The 17,451-nt window shown below is 36.9% G+C and overlaps 1 protein-coding gene and 1 long non-coding RNA gene across 3 annotated transcripts in view; one reads left to right on the forward strand and one right to left on the reverse strand.

Moving 5' to 3' along the window:
- Positions 1–4,481: 4,481 nt before the first annotated feature.
- On the reverse strand, positions 4,482–6,893 carry LOC137391765 (uncharacterized). 2 transcript variants are annotated; one of them, XR_010978167.1, is made up of 4 exons: positions 6,794–6,893; positions 6,516–6,596; positions 5,905–6,063; positions 4,482–4,910 (listed from the first exon to the last, which is right to left on the reverse strand). It is a non-coding gene; the product is annotated as an uncharacterized lncRNA (long non-coding RNA). The 2 variants fall into 2 exon arrangements; XR_010978168.1 differs by lacking the exon at positions 4,482–4,910 and adding an exon at positions 5,069–5,107.
- Positions 6,894–7,014: 121 nt separating this feature from the next.
- The window catches only part of LOC137392169 (N-acetylneuraminate 9-O-acetyltransferase-like), a 67,610-nt gene continuing 57,173 nt past the window's right edge, over positions 7,015–17,451 (forward strand). The window contains exon 1 of the mRNA XM_068078804.1: positions 7,015–7,077. Within this exon, the coding sequence (XP_067934905.1) occupies positions 7,017–7,077 (61 nt within the window). The 5' untranslated portion in view covers positions 7,015–7,016. The remainder of the gene's footprint in view (positions 7,078–17,451) is intronic.

The following is a 17,451-nucleotide window of genomic DNA, read 5'->3' on the forward strand; positions in this document are numbered from 1 at the left end:
TTTCTTTGTTAGCGTACAGCTTGATGTCATCCATGTAGAAGAGGTGGCTTATCTTGGTGCCACTCTTAAACTGGTACCCATATTGAGTCTCCTCCAGCATATTGCTTAGAGGGTTTAGGCATTTGCAGAAGAGCAGCGGTGATAAGGAGTCACCTTGATAGATGCCTCGCTTAATTTGTACACTCACCAGCTTTTTGCCATTAGCCTCCAGTTCCGTCTTCCATTTGGTCATTGACATCTTGATGAATGCCACAAGAGCAGGGTGAACATTGTACATACTGAGGCACTCAAGTATCCAACTATGGGGAATTGAGTCATAGGCCTTTTTGTAGTCAATCCAAGCCATGGCAAGATTGGTTTGCCTTCTCCTGCTGTCTTGACAGACCGTCCGATCTACCAGTAACTGATGTTTAGCTCCTCGGGTGTTGCGCCCAATTCCTTTCTGAGCACTGGTCATATAGTGACTCATGTGCTCTTCCAGTTTGTCTGCAACTATTCCATAGAGCAGTTTCCAAGTGGTGGGCAAGCACATTATTGGTCGATAGTTTTTGGGAATCGGCCCCTGCTTTGGATCTTTTATCAGAAGTACAGTTCGTCCTTTTGTCAGCCAATCTGGATGGTCACCTTGTTCTATTAGGCATTCCATCTGCTTAGCCATTCTAGTGTGAAGTGATGTCAATTTCTTCAACCAGAAGGCTTGAATCATGTCATGGCCAGGTGCTGCCCAGTTCTTCATACGCTGCACTCTGCACTTGATGTCTTCTTTGCTGATGGTGAGTCCTTGCTGAACCACAGTGTGTTGATGGTTCTCTTTAAGCCTCTTCAGCCAATTTGCAGTGGTATTATGAGTAGTCTCTTTCTCCCAGATGTCCTTCCAGAACTTTGAAGTGCTAGATCGGGGAGGCTCAGACATTGGCCTCTGCAGTTCACCTTTGAACTGGGAATACACTCTAGATGGATTATTGATGAACAGTTTGTTCATTCTCTTGTTATCCCGCTCTTTGGTGTACCGCTTCAGTCGTGCCGAGAGTGCTACTAGCTGCTGTTTGGCAGATTCTAAAGCTTCTATTGTGGCTTCCCTTTTTGGACGCCCCAAACTGTGGTTATATATATATATATATATATATATATTGAGAGTTGACACATGAAACTATATGACACTATATGAGTTGACACTATATGACACATAAAAGCCACTTGGGTTTTCACAATTTTCTGCCTCAAAACATTCAGTGTATGCCTTTGATTGCCTTTTACAAAGCCATCTCCAAATAACCGAAACATGTAATATAAACATTTAATGCCACGCATAACCATGTCAATGCGTAAAACTGCACAAACAGGACCTTGTTTAGTAAAACCCATTAAAGCATTTCGCTAACATTATGAGAGTGATAAGCTTGTTTGGGTTTATGGACGTTAAAGGGCATTCACAAAATGATAAGCGACTAGTCAAAAGCACAACAAGCAACAAATGATAACAAAGAGAGGGTTAAAAGCCGTAGCCATTTATTAGTCTTTTTTGTTCACTCAATACTAAGGCATTTAGAAATGATTTTTGTTACCCTTTTTAAGCTTTGTTATCATTGAATCAAAATATTTTGATAGTTATGACACAACATAGTAGAACTACAACTTTTTAGATTTTTACTACTCTATAAATGTTTAAAATGAATGAAAAGATGAAAAAAGGCAACTCTAACAATTACCCAAAATCTATTAACCCAGAACATGTGTTTGTGTTGGTTGGGAGCTAGCCCGATCCCCCAGCATTGTTGATTATCTAGAATGCTAGTTTATTATTAGCGCTCTCTGGGTTTAAGAGCACCGATTGTCACAGAAAAGCGCAGCCTCAATGGCGGTGAAAGGGATCGACGACCTAAGGCTAAATGATAATTATCACATCACATTGTGGGAACCACAACCAAGTGTTTTTTTATTGCAGGACATACTTTTGACACCCTGTTTTTCATAGTTCTATTATTCTTTGGGTGTTGAATATAGGCTCATTCGAAAGCCAAGACTCTGAAGTACTAAAATATATGATAAAAGTACTTATGTAATTGATGTGCTTTAAGGTTTCAACAAAAAGTATTGCTGCTTTAGTATTGGGCCAAGTAGCGAGCTCTTAGAGATCTTGCGTAACCATAAATTGATATGAAATATGACATTGCTTTAAATATAACACAACTCCGTGTAGTACATGTACACAATTTTGTATTGTTATGCATAATATTACTGATCATCACAGCTAATCACTAACTGAATTTTTTGGATTTGCTCTCTAGCTAGTAGAGGACAACTCTCATTGCCTATTACCGCTTTTACATCTAACACTATCAACGAAGGTTAGGTAGTTAGGTTGCAATTATCAGCAAACAAATCAGTAGTCTATTTGATAACAATTACTTCATTTCGCCAACTCTATGCATCAACAATGGTTCTGGTAAATAGATTGCTGGGTGATCCAAAACCATTAAGATGTATACTAACAGAAAGAAAGGATTGGCCTAAAGTGGTACACAAAGTCAAGTAGAGGGCACCCCCGGGTTTCGATTACCCTGTTATACAGTTTTCTAACTTTATGATGTGGAACATGATGTTTTTTCATTCCTGCCGTACGAACATTTTTTCGCTATACGATATCTACAAAAATTTCTCTTGCAATTAAAATTTTGCAGTCGGTCTGCTGAAAACGTTAAAATAATGAAGATGCCGATATACGATTTGCTGAAACCCTTTGCCCAACGCTTGAAAGAGATACGAGATACTGGTTTTGAAAGACTGAGTTTACCAATGGTCATGAATTTACACTTTCTCGCAGCAAATATGACAAGCTAATCATTTGGTTACTGAGCTGATTAGATTAAACAGTTGAATGAGCATCTATAAAAGGTATTAACAAGTATTACAGACATCAGCAAAAGGACTAAGGTTAACACTTGTTTTATAGACAATTGAGCTCATGACTAATCTACCTATATATATATATATATATATATATATATATATATATATATATATATATATATATATATATATATTTCTCTTAGTCCGTCGTGTGTTCATCAGAAATCCAGCTATAGATCTTAAAATCTTGGAATAAATATTCCGTACCGAAAAGGACGCGATCTCAGACCAAGCCAATCACCAGTCTGACTGCCTTGACCACAAGACTACGGAAGTCGAGTTGCTGGAAAGCCATTATAAGGCATTATATCAGAGCAAAACCTAACTGCTTTGCGTGTGACGCAGGTCATAGCATAATGTCACGAGAAGCTGTTCCGCTCACATTATTAAACTGGCTAATAGCAAAACTCTAACTACTTCTCATTGTTTATAAAACAAAAAACTTTTCTCATGATATGTAGTTTGAAAGGTAGAATGGCAAATGTTGTTATATGTTAAATACAAATCAATTTTCTGTCCAAATACTCTTCTATTACACGGGCAAAGCCGGGTGGCACAGCTAGTATAAATATATTTCTCAAAGTATGTCTGCATGTGGTATGTCTGTCTGCATTCCCGCTATAGCTACTATTAGAATAGCCTAGCTGGGCAAAAAACACTGATGCAATGTCAGTTCTTACCGGCTTTTGAAGCTCACTTACTAGCTTAGTGGAATTTTCTAATGGCAATGTGCCAGGCATTGAACTTACAACCCCTAGAATGGCAATCACGTGACTTTTACGTTGATAATAATACGTAACGTATGCGCCATATTGGAGAGCTAATCGAATGCTAGTTCCGTTTGTAAACAAATGGTGAAAAATGACAGAAATGTACATGTTGAATAGTTATTTTCCAGCTGGGTGTTAATGAAAGCTCCTCCTACACAACGTTTAAAGTGCCCTGATAGAAGAAAACCTATTTATAACATATGGAGTGGGATATATCAAATGATAAGTAGATGTATAATAGATTTTCGTGGACCATGTTACTCATACAAACTGTTGTATTACAAATGCATAAACCCAGCAAATGATATATTCAGGCAAATAAAAACTGTTCCATTATATTAAAATTTATATTACATATGCATAAATGCATATGGAAAAACTTAGCATATGAAGTATTTCGATAAAAACATCACATAGGTATGCTGCCAAAACAGAAACTGTTTTCAAGACTCAAGTGATAATAGCTTATGAACGTATGATATGTATAATACAGTATCTGTAAAAGATGGAATGAACTACTGCAACAACTAAACGGAAATTAAAAACCGTTGTAATAGAGAATAATCAAAATAATGCAAACAAGGAAATGCAGGAATTAGTGGAATCAGATGATTAAACTTATACATACACGTTACAGAAACTGTGTAAAAGGAGATTTGTATAGAAGCGGATATTGAGCCAAGGTGCATCAGTTTCTTAGAACTAAATTAGATTAGGAATAACAGCACAACAGCTGCAGATGAATATTACAGTGATTATATTGTTACTGGCCTTTAAAAAGTACTACTTTAGTATTGTAGGCCATAAAGATGCACCTTGCAGTTGGAGTGTAGGATTTTAGCATAATGATGCTGTCGGAGATCATAAAACGACTGAATAAGGTTTTTCATCAATGACGCAGTGGTTGGATATGCCATCTGCCCTATCCGTAAGGTGTTTCCCAAAGCATAACACATCACTAGATCTTACACTACTGATAAAATACACCACACAATGGAGTGGATCTGGCTTTGTATGAATACGAAAGTATTGATCTGCAACTAGCAGGATCCTGATGACATCGTCTGATGGACGTACCAATCCTCCATTGTTTTGTAGCTTGAGTAGAGTATAGAGATGTCGGTACTGGATACTTGACTTAGTGGTAACCAGCAACTGACGGCCAATGTCACGACAGCACTTTAGTTAGCTTTTGCACAATGTAGCTAGCTATATAGACTATACTGTTACCTATAACAGAAATTTGACATATGAAATCATTGAGTTCCACAAACTGATCAACTTCTGGAGTAGCCTGTATGACGAGAATCTCGTTTTGAGCAGTAACATTACCTGTCTTACTAGCATCTGATTCTGCACCACATTTGCTGATAAGTTTGCGAATGTAGCCTTAAACTGAGTAACAGTAGGATTATTATTCCAACCCCCTCAACAAAAGCATCAATTATAACAATTACATAAAATCAACAAAAATGAATGTCTTATTCACATAAACATAGTACCCTTAATAAACAACAATACAACTAATAAAATAACCGAAAATAAAGCAGCTCAAAATGCTACCATATCGCTAAGTAAAATGAAAATGTGGCAATTTTCACTGGAAGTCATTCACACCCATCTTAGGCATAAAGCTTAATGGTTGACTTGCAACAAAATTCACATTACCGTTATTTGATATGAAAAGATTCACCATGTCTTACCCTGTTGTGTTGTAGGCAGGGTTGTTAAACATCGATGATTTTTTTAAATCAAAAAAATCGATTTCTATTGTTTTATTTGATTTTTTTATTTAAATCGCTTTTTTTGATTTTTTTTTGTTCCAAAAAGATGTTTTGTGTTCTAAATTGCAAGTTATTGCTATAAATTTGGAATTTATGATTTGCAGGGGTATTATGTAGTTTCATTACAACAATTAGGAAATGAAAAAAAACATTTACAAAGTTAACACACGATAAAAAGGACGGCATAATTTATGCGTTGGACATTAAATCCCAGAAACGAAGATGAAGAATCACAGAGAACAGATCACACAACTGCTAAGCTGCAGACATATTCATAGGCACTTGCTGTGGCAGCTGTCACTGTTTTGGGTGCTGTTTGAGATTCTAAATTTTTTTTAGATATAGCTACTTTAAGTTGAGCAACTTTGCAGCACTGTGCTTGACAATATGGTTTTAAATTCTATCATCAAAAAGTATCATTCAACATTGAAAAATATTACCTTTAAATGACTTCAGTCGAACGTTTTAACCTGCTGTCAAAACATGGATCATTGAAATGTTCGTTGCAGATAAGTGCTCAAGGATCAGGCTTATTCACTCTTCTGCGGTTGCGATACCATTGTAAATAACGAGAGTTCTCAGTTGCTTTGTTTGGAAATCTAAAAATTAAAATGAAACTGTAGTAGTTAGTTAGCAACAGTAGTAATAACAATAGTATTATTACTCTTATCTCCTTACTGCTAGCTAGATCCAGGTACAACTATAAATAATATTATAAGCACGACAAACACTTCCTTCAAATATAAATATTTAGAAATAATCTAATGGGTTGTAGTTCCAAAATATTAATATAAAAAAAATTCAAAATTTAAATAATAAAAAACCTTCGTTCTGAAGGAAGAACATTTCACTCACTAGCTTATAAATTTATCTAATCACCGACAAAATACAGTCAAACTCGTACACTCAGTAGTGACACTGATCGACTCTCACTCACCCAGTGACTAGTGTAGTAGAACTAACTAGTGGCAGTACTAACTAGTAGTAGCACAACTATTAGTAGTCGTAGACTTGAGCAATAGTAATAGAACTAGTAGTAGAAGTGACTCACTTGTGAAATGTCATGCCTTTTCCTTTAAAAGTCCATTCTTGCGGTTTTTGCAGTTTATGGAATAGCAATAGCACTGTGCATCTACACCATACCTGCCAACTTTCACGCATTGGGCCTGAGACTCACGCAATCACCCCAAAGAAAAAATGAAAATGCGTGAGAAATGCGTGAGATTTTTGCCCCAAATTCCACAATTTTATATATACTATCATTGATATATCAATTGCCCCAAAACCAAATCTAACGCATTGCCCCACTCTCGGGTTGACAGGTCTGACCTACACCCTTATCTCTCGTACATAAATTATTAGTAGCAATCTCAGTAGTCTGTTCCTTTGATTGAGCGGTGTATTCGTGACCTTCCATAGCTGTTAAATCTGAAATTAGATTTCTTTCTCACACTGAATACAATGAAATTAACTTGAACATTAACTGATAATGGCATCGGCCGGATTTCCGTACTCGCAAATGACCTTTGCCCTTCCAGGGGTTTTTAGTTCAATGGTGCCAGGCCACATGGAAATGGCCTGCCACTTGCTGGAGAGTTGCCTGCCAGCAAGTGGTAAGCAAATCTCATCGCTTCTCATTGCTTATAAGCTGATTTTTAATACCCGGGCAACGTCGGGAAGGCACAACTAGTAGAACCACATTTAGCTCCATTAGCCATCCCACGCTGTATATGGCCTTGAAGTCAATTTGGTCTTCAGTCTATTTCCAAAAAATGAGTTTGGTGGTAACCATTTGGCAACTGGTAGCAATGCCAGTAAGCAAGCCATGCTTAGGATACCGAATTGATTGTCATAGCAAAATCCAGCATTAGTAGTCAATGTCTGCATGAATATATCTAACACAATGAAACACTATAGAGACTAAATTAAACTCGATTTTACAACAGGCAGTAAACCGTTGTACATTGTGAAGTACAGTAAAGCCATTTACAACAGGCAGTAAACTGTTGTACATTGTGAAGTACAGTAGAGCCATTTACAACAGGCAGTAAACCGTTGTACATTGTGAAGTACAGTAAAGCCGTTTACAACAAGCAGTAAACCGTTGTACATTGTGAAGTACAGTAGATCCATTTACAACAGGCAGTAAACCGTTGTACATTGTGAAGTACAGTAGAGCCGCTTACAACAGGCAGTAAACCGTTGTACATTATGAAGTACAGTAGAGCCGCTTACAACAGGCAGTAAACTGTTGTACATTGTGAATTACAGTAGAGCCGTTTACAATAGGCAGTAAACCGTTGTATATTGTGAAGTACAGTTGAGCCGTTTACAACAGCCAGTAAACCGTTGTACATTGTTAAGTACGATAGGGCCGTTTACAACAAGCAGTAAACCGTTGTACGTTGTGAAGTACAGTAGAGCCGTTTACAACAGGCAGTAAACCATTGTGCATTGTGAAGTACAGTAGAGCCGTTTACAACAGGCAATAAACCGTTGTACATTGTTAAGTACAGTAGAGCCGCTTACAACAAGCAGTAAACCGTTGTACATTGTGAAGTACGGTAGAGCCGTTTACAACAATCAGTAAACCGTTGTACATTGTGAAGTACAGTAGAGCCGCTTACAACAGGCAGTAAACCGTTGTATATTGTGAAGTACAGTAGAGCCGCTTACAACAGGCAGTAAACCGTTGTACATTGTGAAAAACAATGTCAATACTCTGGTAAAGTACTGAGTAGCATTAGCAAGATGTAGTCTCAGGGGTAAAAAATTTTGTTTGCTTTTTGTTATTGTATAAATGAAAACCATGACCTGATTGGTGGCAGGCAACTCTCATTACCTTTCATTGTTTATAAGCTGATTTTAATACCTGGGCAGTCGGGTAGCACAGCTGGTCTATATATATGACTCCAAGTGTTTGTTGGTCGCATATCGCGTATTGATTGGTTAAAATAGTTTGCAGTGCTTGCATTACTAGAAGCAAACTACCATTAGGTATTAGAAGTACGCTTAAACTACTAGAGAGAATGAGTGCCCACAATTCCCCAGAAAACAACGATTGCAGTTCGATGCAGCGTGAGAGATGATGATATGTAACAAATACTAGCACAATTATTCCAAGCTGGAGCTGCATGGTTTAGCGATAGTGCGCTAGGCTTAACATCTCTATAACCGAATGTACGGGTTCGAACTCCATAAGGTGAAATATTTTTACTTATTGCCAAAATGGAAGGATGGACATGCTCTTATTATAGTAAAGATTTAGATTAGATTAAAGATTGACTTGTAACAAAATTCACATTATAGTTATTTGGTATCAAAAGATTCACCATGTCTTACTCTGCTGTGTTGTAGGTGCCAAATACGTGGAAATGTGATTACAAGCTCTTAAAAGCTCAAAAACGAACAGAAAATCGCAGCCATCACGAAACTGCCGTATATTAGAACATCCTTTCAAAACGGCTCAAACAGGATGTAATTAAACACGATGGCTTCTGTTTACACTTTCATGCAACCTCATTCGTCAAAATTTTTTCACAAATATACTTCACGCATTCAATAAAACCATGTTTATTGTTCTTACATGTTTTTTTCATTATCATTGTGACCCTGTCACTCTAAGCACTGATATCTTAAAACCTACCGTGAAAATTTGTTTAATTTTTTAACCTTAGCTTGAAGAAGTGCATATTCTCTGATAAACATGACGAGCCTGTTGGTCACCTGTGATAGTAGAAAAATGCTGCAGAAATTATTCGCGAAGTATGGCTCACATGATCAGATTACGACTAGACGATTAAACCAAGCCGAAACAAACTGTAAAGTAGCGAGCATCTATATTTGATACGCGGTCTTCGGTAAAACCCGAAGTGTTTGTCATCAACTAGTGTTACGAGAAGTTTTATATTGAGCCTTTTATTGGCCTTTCAATTCATGTGAGAACATCACGGGACAAAACAATAACTAAATGTAATGACTACGTCAGAGAAATAAACTGATTCCTATCTACGGCGGTTTCGTGATGGCTGCGATTAACTGTTCGTTTTTGAGCTTTTAAAAGCTTGTAATCAAATTTCCACATATTTTGAACCTACAACACAACAGAGTAAGAAAGACATGGTGAACCTTTTGATACCAAATAACTGTAATGTAAATTTTGTTACAAGTCAACCTCTAAGTTACTCAAATTCATTGGGTACAGAACCTTAGCTAATGGCAACTACATTACCTGCCACTGTTTATAAGCTGTTTTAAATTTTGAAGAAATGTGTAGCATAAATAAAAAATATTTTTTAACATTCTGTTTTAGCATCGAGCTTTCAATTATTTGAGTTATGCATTGGCCAGCCACACACAGATATAAACAAACACCTGCATTTAAAAATTGGAATGGTAAATCTTGTAAACTATTATATTCTGATTAAAAATAAACTATTTGTGCAAAACAAATTTTATTACTCATGCAACGCTAGGCATTCGTCTAGTTGATGTTAATGATATAGCTTCATATTGAGTCTGATTAGATGTATGCTTATTTCACTCTGCTATAGTTTCTGATGGATTGGAGTCAAGAATGTTTCATGTATATTAACAAATTCAATTTTGCCATTGTGTGTGCCTGTCTGTTGATCTCCTTAAACTATATTCATTTCCACATTTTTTGAGCATGCAAACTTCACATAAATATGATCCGTACCTTCCGCCAGGCCACTAAATTATTGGGTTTTAAAACTCTGTCTGGTTCCTGAAAATCAACTTCTTAAACAACCCCCTGCGAGCTATCCAATTGAAAATAAAAGAGATCCCAGGCATCGCCAAGCTAACTGCTAGTAATTTATAAACCCGACGTGTTTGTGAATTCACATCCAAAAAAACAACACTTGTTAAGAAAAATATTAGAAATCATCATTCCTTAGAACGAGCATGCAGCTTTTTACGAGTAGCACAAGAATGATCTGATATGCAGGGCACCCCTAGGTTACGGCACCCCTAGGTTACGGCACCCCTAGGTTACGGCACCCCTAGGTTACGGCCTGTTTTACGGCTTTTTCACTTTACGATGTGGAACACGATGTTTTTCCATTCCCTCATTATGGCATTTTTTTCGCCATTCGACATCAAAAAAAGTGTCTTTTGAAATTCTCGCTCTCTCGCTCCCTCTCTCTCCCTCTCTCTCCTTCTCTCTCCCTCTCTTTCGCTCTCTCTCTCTCTCACTCTCTCTCTCTCTCGCTCTCTCTCTCCCTCTCTCTCCCTTTCTCTCCCTCCTTCTCCCTCTCTCTCCCTCTCTCTACCTCTCTCTCCCTCTCTCTCCCTCTCTCTCCCTCTCTCTCCCTCTCTTTCGCTCTCTCTCCCTCTCTCTCTCCCTCTCTCTCCCTCTCTCTCCCTCTCTCTCCCTCTCTCTCTCTCCCTCTCTCTCCCTCTCTCTCCCTCTCTCTCTCTCCCTCTCTCTCTCTCCCTCTCTCTCCCTCTCTCTCCCTCTCTCTCCCTCTCTCTCCCTCTCTCCCCCTCTCTCTCCCTCTCTCTCCCTCTCTCTTTCTCTCTCTCTCTTTCTCTCAGTTCAGCATTCTTCGCATTTTGTAAAGACTTGATATTGCATGAGTAAAACACAAATTAGTGGAAAGTAAGCAAAAGTGAAAATTTATAATGCATTTTACCATTTAATATAATATTACATATAAACTTTAATTTATTTTACGTACATAATCATATAACTACAAATATAACTTGATTTTGCTAGCCATGAGTTGATCGTTAGCCACTCATTAGCTAAGATTGATAACGACGTTAAACGAAAAAGTAAGAAAACGATTTTATTGCAATAAAAGTTTTATTGCATATCATAACCATGAAATGCACTAAAGTTACTGTAGGTAGCTATAGTTACTAAGGTTGATATACTATTTTGTTACTAATTTTCAATATCTTCAGTATGTATACAAGAATTTGATGTTTTTGACCAGGTAGTGTTTGCATTAGGTAACTACTATGGCTTTCTTTATCCTTCCATGCAAAATTCTCATTTTACGCCAACACCAGAACAAATTAATGTCATATGGCTGGAGTCCACTGTACTCGACTGGCAATGTTATATCTGATATCGATCGTCTCCAGTTAAACATAAAGAGAAAATCATGATGGTACAATTACAAATAATACACTATCATTGAAACCCTCGCAGCAGATTTAATGGGAAATCATTCTTATGTCTACAACATTTGTAAATTCTTGAGCTGGGATAATCATCATTACAAGTCAACTCCCAGATCTTAACCCACCATTCTAAGACTACAGCATTGAGCGCTTTGCTTGAGCAAATGTTAAACAATTGCCAAAACTTGTAATTAAATTCATTTTAATTAAGACCATGTCTAAGCATTTATAGCACTCCCTGATTAAAGTAGAGGTTTTTCTACATCCAACAAATATCTTGAGTTGTTTAAGTGATTCATAGGGTAACTCAATTCTATTGATTACAAACGCAACAGCCTTGAATGTTCATTACTCTCACACGAGTAGTTTATACATTATTGGTTCGTTGAAAATAGCTTCATTAAATCGTTCATTGGTGAAATTTCGACCAAAGCTAATGTCTTAGTTATGAAGACAAATTAGAATATGTATCGAGGAATATGAACTGATCAACTTTAGCTATGGTCATGTAGAAACTACTTGGGAGGCCCTGTTGTATCTGATATCAGCCATGTACAGACATAAAGTAGATAACAAGTTACAGCACCATTATAAACTTTATAACAGGTTGCTACACAATTTCAGCATCTACAAATTCCAAAGATGAGATTATCACCATTACAAGCCAACTTCCAGATTCAACATACCCATTATACTACTAAGACATTGAGAACTTGGCATAAGGAAATCTCAAATAATCACCATAAGATTGTTGTCATAGCCTAGATTGGTACAATCTGCACCGTACCTGAAATTATGATTAGGGATTTCACATGTTGAAATCTCCGCTGATGAACAGTAACAAGAAGTAGCCAGAAACCCCCAAAACTATGCGATTTACAATCAAAGACCTGAAACATATAGTTTCATTCTTGGACACCAAGGCTAGTGATAAATCGATATAAAAGGACGAATAATAACTCATAAACTTCACTCTTTCAATGCAGCTTCATCATGGCAGACAGACTTGTCAACGAAGCAAGCCGAAGAGTTAATTACTGTGAGCCGTTGCGGTAGTAGGGTTGTTATGTTGGTGATTGATAGAACTGGATTATCCTACCAATTACTTTGCAACGTGTTGGGAATGGCTTTGTTTATTAGCAAACGCAGATGAGCTGCTTCAAGCAGTTATTGCTAATAGCTCTTAGGTGAGGTCTGATCTTGATTATTGACTGTTTTAATCAATTTATCTTGTTGATTAATGTAACTACGTAAGATCTTATAGTTGACCTCAGATGCTGCAATTTAAAACTACAGTTTCAAAGGAAATGAGATTCCTAAGATAAAGAATGGGATTCTTTATCTTAGGGTTATGGGAAAAGAAAGATTCTTTTCCCATAACCCTATGTTTATTTTAAAAACAAGAAACAGATATAATAATTATACCTTCATACTAAATTATAAGAGTAGAAAAGAAATCGCTGAGACTTAAAATATAGTCACCCTCTTGTTCTCTCAGTAATCGACTCATTGGTTCAAATGGCTGACACGTCTGTCTGCCATGATGAAGCTGTAGGGGAAGGCCGTTTTTGGCAGAATTGTGACGTGTGGGACATTCGAACGCTTCCTTCCATACTTCTCAGCCCAGACGCAAAATTCTGGTGTCATTTATACTGTTTTAGAAAACACTTTACATTAACTATCACTGAATGAGATTTCATCTTTGTCATGCAATGCATTAAAATAATGTGAACCATTAAAGGTGGTGTGATGCACGGACCATAATTTGACATATAAAACTACTCTTTGATCAATTGAAAAAATCTTCTGAAATTTTGGACTCATAAAATTATTATCTGACGAGCTCAAAGCTCTGTTATCCTTCTACCAGAAATACATACTATTTCGTTTTTAGCTCAAAGTTTAATGATTCTGTGAGGTTTGAAAGAAAACAACCACAGGTGACGCCCGGGTCAAAAATAGAATTATGAAAAATTAAGCGATTTTCTATGTTTTGTAGTTGTTAGACAACAAGTTGTCATGATTTCGAGTTACAGTATTGAATATACTTGTCCTAAACTAACTAACATTTTAATATTACTATATATTGCATTTATTTTATTTAAAGATAAAACACGTATGACTCAAAGATTGTCTAACTTTCATGCAATAAACAATTTTTTCTTAAAATCATCATATTCTGTCATTATTATTGCATTATTTTTAGTACAAAGTACCTCAGTGATTTCGTAGATGCTGGTGGTGCATTAACTGGAAATGCTGAAAATTCCTGTGGGTAGTTCTGATGAAGTCAAGGTTTGGTCACATGAGCTGTTTGCATGTACGGTGCATGTACTTCATAATGGAGAATTTCTGCAATGCTGACTTCAGATTCATAGGCCACTGCGACCAGCATTTGTGGTGAAAACTTAATCAATGTTTCCGAAGTATGTCCTGAGGTTGCCTTTTGATTAGGTTCGCTGCTCTGTGTAGATGGAACTGGCGGCCAAGTGGAAGGACACCATTCAATCAGAACAACATCACCATCTTCTTTAATGGCTATGTCATGGCAAGATCAAATGCCATGAATTGGAGGCGTGGTGGACCAGCGTTCTTTGCAGCTCCGTGCTGTTTCAGTGATCATATTTTCTGAGATGTATAAAATCTTCATTGGTATCACCTACTTGGGAGTTATTATTGTTGCAGCTTCTGCAAATGACTTTGCCAAGTTTACGAAATACCTTCCTGACATACTACCATTAGAACCTGTTGTCTGATGCTTGCCTCAACACCATCTACAGCTCTACCTATGCCATGCAATGTCTTAAAAAATCCAGTCAGCTGGCATACCCATTTTTTCATTATGCGCAATTAAGTTCTGAAGTGTTGAACCCATTTTTGAATTGCGATGCAGATCCAGCACTTACATAATGAATATGTTGCAGGTTAATATTTTCTGTTTTCAGAAACTTCACAAGTTCTCTATTAAACGTGTAAACAGAATCCTTACTGTATTGTAGGTTATCACTAACTATTGCACAGTATTTGTGGGCTAGGACTCCATCCAGTTTGTAATAAATCATGACAGCGAATACTGTCACCCCTACTGTAATGTAGTAAGGGCTTTTGATTTTGGTTGCTTGTTTACAGTCAAAGTTTTCCCTGAAATGTTCGTGAATGACCTCCCCATTTTTCAAATTTCTCTTGAAGTAATTGATTGATTTGTGTTGGCAGTTGGAGGTGTACATATGAAGGGAAAGTTATGTCAGTTGGTAATTCAGCTGCACAAGCAAGTCAGACGATGGCATCTGATCTTCGAGCTTGTTTAGGAAGCCATTTTCACCATCTCTCCGCTGATAGAAATTTACATGTCCTTTGGCGCTAACAACCAAACTATTGATTGAAACAACGCCACAAGAGTTGCATTCCCACTTCGCGTATGGTTCAGTTTCCATGTTACACAGTTCTTTTCAGTAGCTGGTGGACAGTAGTGGGCATTTCCAAAAAACAGACACTGGCCTGCTGCAATCCCAGTAAATTTGATCTTGTCTAAAAACTGGCTTGTAATTTCCTGAGCGCAACTCTTTAAATTTACTAAGGCTCACCTTGATATCTAGATATTCCTCATTGAACATCTCAGATGTCACTCAACGTGTAGTTCAGCAAGTGTTTCCAAAGCTTTCATTGCCTACTAGTCTTGTATTTCCTTCTGGACTGGCATTAGTCGACTGATCTTACTGTCTAGGTAGAAATGTGTTATCTTCTCCACGGCCGATTCAAGTATAGCTTGTTCCGTGGCCGAAAATTCATTCTCGCTTTGGTTTTGGCTGACCAACTGCTTGAAGGACAATATCCTGTTTGCTCAGGCTCATCATGGACAGCTCTTTATCAATTAAAAGAGCGCTTCTTTGCAGAAAGTGCGGCAATGCTGTCTTTAGTTTTTTTTCTGGTTCGTCCTTCAAACTGGAAATGCAGAAATATAGAAGAGCTGCTCGTTCCGGGTGTTGAATTAGCTTCTGCTGCCTTTTTAATGTGATATTGCGCCTTTCTCTCATTCCTTATCACTCCTTGCTTCTACATCTGATGGAGTCATGTGAGATTTATATCTCTTCCTGTCCTGCCCATATGCAATACAAATTATACTATATTATGTACATATTATATACATGTATATGGCATAAAACCTGTTGAATGTTTACTCAAATTTGTGATTCATCTTACATTAATTGTGATTAATAAAAAGTGCTGTCCATGTTTGTATACATTTGTTCAGAAATGTATAACAGACATTAAAATATATTTGACCTTTCATTCTCCAGTTTCCTGAAGGCTTTAATTCCATGATGTGCTAAGAGATTTTCTCTACTCTTACAAATCATTGAGTTGTGCATCTTGCATCAGGTGAGGCATGACTTTGAGCGTTATGTTGAGAGTGATGTTATTCTGTCAGCCCTGCCAAACAGGTAGGATGGCATGATGTTTATTATGGTTTATTATTATCATTTTAGCAGTATTACGATACCGACAGGATGTGTGGCATGATGTTGATAGCAGTTTGACAGTCCTTAGAACACATGCCCGCTCAAATGTGTGAAAACAGCTGCAAACATACGTTGTTCTCAAAAATTCTTATCTATGAGGGAAATCTACTTTATCTACTGACTGAAAATTCAATGAGTGAGTGAAAGGGAATTTTTGTAACCATACTTCAAAAATACACATTTGGTTCAAAGATTACTTCATGATTTGCACACTAGGTGTGTGTATCAGAAGGGTAATCTTGACAAGCTCCATATTCTGAGTTACAAAACATGCAATAATTCTAGTTCATTTTTTTCTCTCGAGGAAACGGGCTTTTTAGACTTGGAATATCCAGTATTACTTTCACATGCCAGGGTATCAAAGTGAACTCCCAAACTAAGGCAGACACCATATTATTAGAAATGTTCTGCGTGTCACAAATACTTCCATGTGCCTATAAAACAGAAACTTGCAGTATTTTCACCCATTTGGCGAGTTTGGTTAAGCGATTGCAGTTCAAAATCGAATTATAAATAAGAATTTTTTAAATTTTGGATAGCTTAGGAAGAACAGGCAGCAACTGAATGCAATAAAATTGTGACACGCAATGGGTAAATTGAATCTGGAAGTTGGCTTGTAATGGTGATAATCTCATCTCAGGAATTTTTAGATACATTTTCCATGGGGATCTACTCTTAAAGTTGTAATAGTGATGTAACTTGTTAGTCCGTTTAGGCCTATCTGTACATGGCTGATATCAGACATAACACCTATATTACATTGCATGTGATTTGATTTATCGTGGTTCATTCAAATTTGAATATCTAATTACAATGCGCTTGCTTAACACATGTCTGTTGCAGTATATACTAGCTGTGCTACCCTGCATTGCCCGGGTAATAAAAAGTCTTTGGACAGAAAATTGATTTGTGTTTAACATATAACAACATTTGCCATTCTAACATTCAAACTACATAGGTAGCATGCAAAAACATGATGGGTAACCTAACATGAGAAAAGTGTTTTATGTAGTTGAATTGATAAGAGCAAATAAAAAAAGGTGTAAAGGTGTTCAAACTTTATCAAACAACTGTAACTTTCAAACTTCATATCATGAGGAAAATGTTTTGTACAGTTCAACTAAACTTAAAAAAATAAAACGACTATAAAAACGTTTAGATGTAAATATGAAATAATTAGCAAGTAATAGCTACATTAAGTCTTTTTTGCTACGATTACAATGAAAGATGCTTCTATAATGATACAATTAATACGAACTGAAAAAACAAAAATCCTGAATATGTTGAATTAATAATAGCAATTCGTACATAGAA

Source organism: Watersipora subatra, chromosome 3 (genome assembly GCF_963576615.1).
Source record: "Watersipora subatra chromosome 3, tzWatSuba1.1, whole genome shotgun sequence".
NCBI classification, from domain to species: Eukaryota; Metazoa; Bryozoa; class Gymnolaemata; order Cheilostomatida; family Watersiporidae; genus Watersipora; species Watersipora subatra.